Raw genomic sequence first — 9,136 nt, 5'->3', positions numbered from 1 at the left:
CTGGGGAGGCTCCCCATCCCAGAACTCCACCTGCACCCAGCCTTGCCCTAGCTCCCACCAGGATGGAGCAGGACCCAGGCAAAGTCCTTGCCCCATCTCCATCCAATCCAGTCCTAACTAAACCACACTCTTGCGCATAACCCTGCAACTTCAAACATGAGAAATGAAGGGCCCACAAAAGGCCAGGGAATCGTTTTTTCCTCATCCAAGGAGATTTTAGATGAGGGTTTGGGTTGGGACCTCTGCCCACAGCTGGACCAGAGGGCTCTCAGGTGCTGGGAAGGAGGTGTGGAGTTCCCAAGAACAGAGGTGACACAAATTCCTTCCACAGCAGGGTCTGGGTGTGAGGGAGGACTCCAACAAAAACAAAACATAATCCAGGTACTGGTGGAAGAAACTGAGGCAAGTTAAACTTTGGAGGAGAAGGCACAGGTGACACACACAGAAGGCCACAAGCCATAGAACATAGACAGAAGTGACACCAGCCATAAAACAGGGCCGGGCCAGCAGGGCTGCCCTCGGGAGAGCTGAGCCCTCCCCTGCCCTGGATCACACAGAACAGCTGGGTGACTCAGGCTCCGGGGTCACCATGGAGCTGTTTACACAGGGCTCGGGACTGAGGAAAAAAGGAGGAGAAAACTACAGAGCTCACCCAAAGTGAACTAAAGGGAAGGAGCGTGGTGACACAGAGAGGGATAACCCAGAGGAACGACTCCATGAGCTCTGGGGATCTCCAGGAGGAGTCCAGAGGGCTCAGGGATGAACTCAGGGAGCAAATAATCCCCAGACTGATGGTTCCCCCAGTCCCAGATGGGTGGGACGAGGCAAGTGTGGTCCTGGTGGTTTTTGAGGATTCTTGGAGGAATGTGAGGAACAACAAAGCAGAAAGTGCAACTCCCATGTGAGCAAAGTGTTGGGATTTGTACAGAGCAGGGTTCAGGGAGAGAACAGTCAGCTGAAGAGCCTCAGCATGGCTGTGGCAAATATTCTGGGGAGTATCACAGCTTCCAGCTGTGCTTGCATCATCCCAGCCAGATTTCACTATTTCAGAGCAAAGAGGACTTTATTATTATTATTGTTATTTTTATTTACTTATTCTTATTATTACTATTACTATTATTACTATTACTACTATTTTACTACTACTACTACTACTGGAGTATTTCTGCTCTCCAAACCCAGTCTGAGGTGGGGCCAGCATTAATCACCCAGCTGATGCTCCAGATGCTGGCTCCCTCGGTGTGGAGTCCTGGGGCTTGTGGCAAAAAGCACATTCAGAGAATTTCTCTGCTCCGAGGCAACTCCCACTTCCTGCTCCCCAGGAAACCCCAGCACTCAGTGAGCGAGAATCGAACCAGACTCACACCCAGCTGCAGCAGAGATAAGAAATTTGGTTCTGATCCATGACAGGAATGCAATGAACTGCCAGTTTCTCAGAAGCCAAAAGCCTGAATGTTTGCCAAGAGCTAAAAATAACCCAAAGAAGGCTCTGTTTAAAGGCACCTACTAAGAAATGCCTCTGCCCTTGGTTAAATAAACTGCAACTTCCAGAAAAGCCCTGTTTTCCAGGAGTCTGGGGGGAGCTTTGGCAGCAGGTGAATAAACACCGGGTACAAAGCTTTTAACACAATTTAGAAACAGCAGCTCGTGGCTGGAGCTGTGCCAGCAGCAAACAGGGGCTGGCTGGGCTGGAGCAAGGAGGATTCCCACTCCTCCCTGCAGGACCTGCTGAAGGGTCTCCACTTGGGGTCGGATTGAATTTGGCCTCCTCACAGTGATTCCCCAGAAATGCCTGATCCCTTGGATGGAAATGGGCACTGGAGCTCCTCTGTGTGTGTGGGACTGAGCAAGGGGCACCTCTGAGTGCCCTCCAAAGGAGAGGAGCCCTGGGGACACAACGACTTCAGCTCTGTGTGCTGACAGCTCCAGCAGCTGGGCAGAGTTTGCCCAGGGAAAACTGCAGAGCCCTGGCTGACAGAACTGTGCCAGAGCTGCAGGAACAGTTTAAATGGACAATAAACTCCTGCTAGAGGTGCCTGACAAGGACACGGGGCAGAAATGAAGCTGAGCCATGAACCACAGGAGGGAGGTCTGGGCTGGTTAAACAAAGCAGCATTTTATTTTCAAGATTTTATAAATACATATTTACAAAAGGAAGGTATCAATCAGAATTAAACAAATGTACAGCTGCCAGTACTGCAGAGCACAGGGACAGGAACCAGGGCAATGCAACCCCACAATCCACAGCACACAGGAGTCAGAGAGAAACCATCATGTAAATTCTTCACTCAATCCTGACCCAGAACGTTCAGCACCTGCTGCTGTGGAAGCACAGGCTCCAGGGCAGAGCCCAGAGAGGGAGCTGAGCTGGTCCCAGTGCAGGGATGAGCTCAGTGCCACAGCAGTGCCACCCCTGTGAGCACTGCCCCCAGCCAGGGCCCTCCCCAGCTCAGGGGCAGCGCACCTTGCCAGTGCCACCCTGTGCCAAGAACCCCCATCCCCACACCCTGCTGGCCTGAGGAGCAGCCCCATGGCCCCAGGGTCCCCTCCAGGACAGGCCATGGCCTCAGGGTGACAGGCCAGGCACACAAGGCTGCTCTCACAGCCCTGCAGCCTTCTCTGGAAACTGCTTCTGCTCTTCCACTCTCTCCAGACAGGCCCAGCCCTGCAGGGATCCCCCAGATCCAGGGATTTGAAATGTTCTCCAGGTCTGTGAAGGCTTCAGAAACCAGGGCCAGCTCACAGGTCACCTTCTGCAGCTGCCATGGGACCTCAGGGATCTTCCAGCAGCTCCATTTCCTTCAGATGCCTCTCACTGCAGCCACTCAGAGCCATTCCAGTCACACAGTGAGGGATGCAGGGCCAAAAATTCACAACTTAAACTGTAGCAACAACCTCCAAGAGCCAAAGCTGAGAGCCCACAGCTGAAAGCACCCAGGCACCAAGTGCTGAAGGAGCAGGAGGGCTCCCAAGGCTTTGCTTGTACATGGCTTTTCTGAAGAATCTCCAGCAAATTTTTTTTAAGTCATCCAGTAGCTCTAAACCTCTATGAAACCCACTCAGGTTATCTTTTGATTTAAAGTTTAAGCAAATTAATTCTTGTTAATCAAACTAAAGAGAAGACCTAAACACAAACTGCTAGTGGAAAAGGGAATATAAGTTGCCAGGAGTGTTAACCTCAAGTCTTGCACAATTTATTTACTTCTTTTGATTCACACGTCGTGTGCAGCTCCCAAACTGGTCAGAGCAAGTTCTCTGCTGGTCACTGCTGGGAATGCAGCCTGGCTGGAGGCTCCCACCACACTCAGGATGCTGCCTGGTCCTCTGTAGCCATGGTCTGCAGGAGGCAAGATCAAAGAGGGCAGGAGAAGTCTGTGAGCCACTGCTGGAATTCTGGGGCCAAACATTCATTTCTGCCAGAGCCTGAGACTGGCCTGGGCACCGGGGTAACCCCTGCCAGGGCACAGGACTTCAGGAGAAACCAAGAAGGGGATGGGCCCAGCACAGAGTGCCAAGAGAGGTCATCAGTGTTTGAGCTTCTGACCACACTGATGGCACAATTACAGCAAATATCTGTGAACCTGTGGCAGCCAAAACACCTCTGCCAGGGTCATCAACACAGCCAGAAAAGGCAGCACTGGGGTGAACTGGGGTGGCTGCTCCTGCTGGAACATTTGTTCCCTTTCCTGCAAGGAGGAAACCCAGAGCTGGGGGAGAACAGGAGCTGCTGAAGAGCCTGGTGGGGGTGGGTGGGAGAGAGCACAGAGGGCAGGGGCAGCCCTTTCAGCCTGGTGTTACTCCCAGCACAGCAGACACGTTCCAGTAACTCCCATGGCATGGACCCACGGCACCAGCCAATACCCCAGCACTGGGTGACAGCAATTAGCAGTGCTCTGAGCCTTAATTAACGGGGCTCAAGGTCCCAGTGCACAGCTCAGAACACCAACGAGCCCCTCGTGCTTTCCCCGGGGATCCCAGAGCCCTGGGGGCCTCACCTGCCGCAGGAACTGCTTGCCCAGGTAGCTGGTGGCCATGCTGGTCAGGTTCTTCCTGCTGCCAACTTTACACCTGATGTAGCCATAGAGGTTGGCTCCCTGCAGCACCACCCCCATCACCACCACTGCCTGTGACAGGAAAAGCATCAGCAGCTGGCAGCCCCTGGCTCAGACAGGGCAGAGCCAGCGTGCAGCTCAGGGGCACTCACCAACCACTTCACTTTGAAGGAGAACAGAGCACTGAAGGCAAAGATCACCCAGATCATGGGGCAGGTGATCAGGCCTAGCCAGAAAATTCGGGACTCTGCTTCAGATGAGGTCTTACCCCCTTGTGCTGGCACCTGAAACAGAAAGGAACTGGCAGTGACCAGGCTGCTCCATCCTACAGATCCCATGTCCTTAAAACCAGGGCAGAATCCCCACACTCCCTGGGATTTCCCTCCACACAGCAGCACTGGGTGCTTCCAGGACTGATTTCCACATCACACAGACATCTCTGCAATAGGAAGTGTTTCTACTTAAGGGAATCTTTTCAGTTTTCTCTCAGAATCACTGGAGGCAGCAGCATCAAAACTCTTGGAATGCTTGGGGCTAGAAGGGTAATTTGGGAAAAATGACATTTCCTGCAAGGTTCAGTTACAAAGCTTAGAAACAGCCAAAGGAGTCATTTCCTACCTCCAAAACTACAGACTTACAGTACTTATATTAAACCACATCAGTACATCATAATAACTCAACAATGAAAAAGCTCATTTGTCGCAGACATTTCTCCACAGAAATCCTTCCTCTCAGATTTCTGTGTCTTCTGGAAGGCAGAGGCCTCAGAAGAGAAGGTAAACAATTGTTATCAGCTGCTGTGGAATGCAATAGGATTCACCTTGATTGGCTCATTTTCTATGTTTATAATTAAGAGCCAATCATCAGTTCAAGCCAGGGGACTGAGTCCTTGGCCACAACTTTGTTGTGGGTTCTTTTCTATCTATTCTTAGCTTATCTAGCTGCTCTGCAAACCTCTCTCTATATTCTTTTTAGTATAACTATAATGTATTATATCATATATTAATAAATCAAGCCTTCTGATCAAGATACAAGATTCACCGTCTCTCTCTCACCAGCAGCGGCCCACTCAGGTCGCTGTAATACTCATTCCCCCCAAAGCAGCCTGCACAGATCAGTGGCTGCCAGCAGAAGTTCCCTGTGCAATCTCCCCTCTCCAGCTGCACCACCCAATACCAGGGGTTCATAAAGCAGACAGGAGTACAAGGTCAGAGCCAAATCACCAACCTTCCTGGCCTCAAACACCCAGTGACTTCTGCCATCATCATCCACCTGGTTCCACCAGCGAAGGCCAACCATGAGCCGCCCTGTGACGTTCTGGAAGAGAGCAGAACCTGTGAGCTCTGGGTGCTCTGCCAAAGAACCCTCCTGCCACAGCTCAGGGCCGGGCTGCTGCTTTCCACAGTGCCTGTCTGCCTCACACAGGGAGAATGAGAGCCACAGCAAGCCCTTCCTCAGAGATCCAGCAGATCTGTGGTGATTCTGAGCTGGTAACAAAGCCCGTGCTGCCTCAGAAGGGAGCCTCACAAATGCTCTCCACTGGACCTTCCAAAGGAGCCAAGTGCACAGAGATGTCAGAGTTTATTTCATAAAGCTCTGCAATCCCCCCAGCACTTGAGAGTATTTTGAGGTATCATTTTGTGGGAGAGGCACAAATAAATGACTTTTCTGAGACACGAGCATCGCTGTCAGTTATTTTTACACAGCAAGACAAAGACAACAAAAAGCGCAAGGGGAACTCACCTTTACAGCCCAGAAGTCACAGGACAGGAGGAGGATGATGGTCACCATGCAGGCAATGAAGCTGCTGGTTAGGAGCTCACAGAGCAGGTAAACAACGATGGCACTGACTCGGAAGAACAGGTGGAAAAATGATGCCACTGGGTGCCTGGAATGAAGGACAGGACAGTCACAGCTCCTGCAGACAAGTGACATTGCCAGGGTAAGGGTCAGCATTGTAACACAAACCCAGTGTTCTGAAAATACATGAAATAACTGCCTGGGAGCTGACATAAGGCAGAGACATTCCAGAAACTCCCTCTGTCACCACCAACCTTATTTTTGACTTTTTGGATCTCCTGGATGCATCATCATCTGCATCAAAGAGAGACACATCTTCAATGTCATCACTGCCGTCCTGAGGTGGGGAGCAGAGGCAAAGGGTTACAGGAGAAAAATGAAACAGTTTTCAACATCAGCCTGGGACAGTGTTCATCACCCAGAAAACCACAGAAGCACCACAGGATCAGAATTCATTTGGGAAGAAGGTGAAGATTTAACCACAAACAAGCCTACAGTGTGATCTCAGAAATGATCATCAGGGCTCAAGTTGGTAAGCTGCAGCTGGGCTGAGCCCCCAAGCTGATCACACACCCTGCTGTTCCCAGGTGTGCAAGGAGCACCTGGCCCTGGCACACCTGGCTCTGACATGTGCTCTCCTGGCCCAGTAACACCAGCTGAGAAGCTTCAGCTTCCCCATGTTTTGCTGCTTTGGAATGTAATTTGGAGAATTGTTTACTCAGCATGTGAATTGTTTTTACTTGATGACCAATGACAGCCACCTGTGTCGAGGCTGTGAGCAGTCACAAGATTTTATTATCATTCCTTTCCTTTCTTTTCCTTGCTAGCCTTCTGATAAAATCCTTTATTCTGTTCTTTTAGTATAGTTTTAATATATAATTTTCTTTTCATAAAATAATAAATCAGCCTTCTGAAACACGGAGTCAAGATTCTCATCTCTTCCCTCGTCCGGGGACCCCTGTGAACACCAGCACATGTGCCAGCAGCTCAGTCCGCGTCACACAGTGCCGGGCACGGCCGTGTCACACACCGCCGTGTCACACACCGCCCGTGTCACACAGTGCCAGGCACGGCCGTGTCACACACCGCCGTGTCACACACCGCCGTGTCACACACCGCCGTGTCACACACCGCCGTGTCACACACCGCGAGGCACCATCCGTGTCACACACCGCCGTGTCACACAGTGCCAGGCACGGCCGTGTCACACACCGCCGTGTCACACACCGCCGTGTCACACACCGTCCGTGTCACACACCGCCGTGTCACACACCGTCCGTGTCACACACCGCCGTGTCACACACCGCCGTGTCACACACCGTCCGTGTCACACACCGCCGTGTCACACACCGTCCGTGTCACACACCGTCCGTGTTACACACCGCCGGGTACGGCCGTGGAGCCCGCGGGGCCCTTGGTACGGTCAGGGCAGAAAGCGCCTACGAGCCCCGCAGCTCGCCCGGGGCCTGTGGGAAAGGGAGTCCCGCTCCGGGATCCTATGATCCATGCTCCGGCCCCTGCTCCGGTCCCGGTCTCGGTCCCGTGTCCCATGGCCAAGGCCCCGATCCCAGCCCGAATGCCGCTCCCGGTCCCGTGTCCCATGGCCAAGGCCCCGATCCCAGCCCGAATGCCGCTCCCGGTCCCGTGTCCCATGGCCAGGCCCCCGATCCCAGCCCGAATGCCGCTCCCGGTCCCGTGTCCCATGGCCAAGCCCCCGATCCCAGCCCGAATGCCGCTCCCGGTCCCGTGTCCCATGGCCAGGCCCCCGATCCCAGCCCGAATGCCGCTCCCGGTCCCGTGTCCCATGGCCAGGCCCCCGATCCCAGCCCGAATGCCGCTCCCGTGTCCCATGGCCAAGCCCCCTGTCCCTGTCCCGCTCCCGTACCATGGTCGGAGCCGCCACTTCCGCCCCGCCGCCACGTCACGGCCGCGGACCAATCGCGACGCGTCCCGTGACCCCGCTCGGCCGTTCCGCCCCCTGCGCGTGCGCGGTAGCGGGAGCCGGACCCGAGACGTGGCTGGGGCGGGTCCCGCTCCCGCCAACGGCCCTGAGGGGAGCGGGGGGGCCCGGGGGGACCCTGAGGGGAGCGGGGGCATCCCGGGATCCGGCACCGGCACCACCTGAGGGGGCCGGGGGGACCCTGAGGGACCGGCACCGGCTGAGGGGATCCGGGGGATCCTGAGGGGATCCCGGAGAACCGACACGGCCTGAAGGGAGTGGGGAGATCCGGGGGAACCGGCACCGCCGGAAGGTCCCGGGGGAATCCGGGGTGCTAGCGCCTCAGCGCCTACAGCTGCAGGGAGGTGCTGATGTACGGACTCCCAGTTGAACACAGCCCTGTGATCCTCGTCATGGCCAAAAAGGAACCAGCCCTTCCATGGTGTTTTTTCAGCGGCCTTTATTGAGGGACGCGTTTCCCGCGGGCTGTGGCGCGGTTCCTTGGCCGCAGCCGGGTAGGTTTATCCTCGTTCCCTGGGAGGAGCTGCCGTCATCCATCGCTCCGTCCTGCCGGCACGGCTGCCCCGTGGCACGGCTCCATGGCCGCGGCAGGGTGGATTTATCCTCGTTCCCTGGGAGGAACTGCCATCGTGTGGCGGAGATGCCGTCATCCATCGCTCCGTCCTGCCGGCACGGCTGCCCCGTGGCACGGCTCCATGGCCGCGGCAGGGTGGGTTTATCCCCGTTCCCTGGGAGGAACTGCCATCGTCCATCTCTCCATCCTGCCCGGCACGGCCGCCCCGCGGCTCGGTTCCCGTGCCGCGCCAGCTGCAGCCTCCCCGCGGTCACTTTCGCTGGCTTCATCCCAGCGTCCGAGGTGGCATTGAATTAAACAAACCAACGCTAATCACAGCCCCACTGTGGGGACAGTTTCAGAGAGTTTAATTTCAAACCAGAACAGCTGCTGAAAGCCCCTTGGCATGACCATGGGCAGAACTGGCCTCTCTCAAATCTCTGATACAACAGATTTTTGGTACGCCCAGACACTCAAAGCTAGATAAATAGCGTTTTTCAAATACTAGAAAGGCTTTGTCATCCTATTAAGTTCTCAGTATTATTGGAAACCACAAAATGACAGAGTAGTTGGGGTTGGAAGAAACCCTGAAGACTATCCAGTTCCATCCCCCTGCCATGGACAGGAAACCTTCCGCAATCAAGTACATGTAGGCATTTATCTGCAGAAATGGGGAGACTGACCCCCTTACCCCATTTTGCATTTCATAGACATGAAGTCTAAGCTGCTTTCCACAGCTCCTGGGGCTGGGCTGTTCCTCCCCAGGGCAGC

The 9,136-nt window shown here is 54.5% G+C and overlaps 1 protein-coding gene across 5 annotated transcripts; it reads right to left on the bottom strand.

Annotated features, from left to right (window-relative positions):
• Nucleotides 1–2,097: 2,097 nt before the first annotated feature.
• On the bottom strand, nt 2,098–7,769 carry TVP23C (trans-golgi network vesicle protein 23 homolog C). Of its 5 annotated transcripts, none has more exons than XM_059485674.1 (7): nt 7,738–7,769; nt 6,107–6,189; nt 5,796–5,940; nt 5,280–5,369; nt 4,205–4,336; nt 3,996–4,124; nt 2,098–3,337 (listed from the first exon to the last, which is right to left on the bottom strand). In XM_059485674.1, exons 1-7 carry the CDS (start codon nt 7,738–7,740, stop codon nt 3,305–3,307), a joined length of 615 nt encoding a protein of 204 aa, XP_059341657.1. In that variant the 5' UTR covers nt 7,741–7,769; the 3' UTR covers nt 2,098–3,304. The 5 variants fall into 5 exon arrangements, with proteins under 5 accessions (XP_059341657.1, XP_059341659.1, XP_059341658.1 ...); XM_059485676.1 differs by lacking the exon at nt 7,738–7,769 and adding an exon at nt 7,235–7,254; XM_059485675.1 differs by lacking the exon at nt 7,738–7,769 and adding an exon at nt 7,095–7,163.
• Between the last annotated feature and the right edge of the window lie 1,367 nt (nt 7,770–9,136).

The sequence above is a fragment of the Ammospiza nelsoni genome, chromosome 19 (genome assembly GCF_027579445.1).
Source record: "Ammospiza nelsoni isolate bAmmNel1 chromosome 19, bAmmNel1.pri, whole genome shotgun sequence".
NCBI lineage: Eukaryota > Metazoa > Chordata > Aves > Passeriformes > Passerellidae > Ammospiza > Ammospiza nelsoni.
This window is presented reverse-complemented; position numbering and strand designations above follow the sequence as displayed.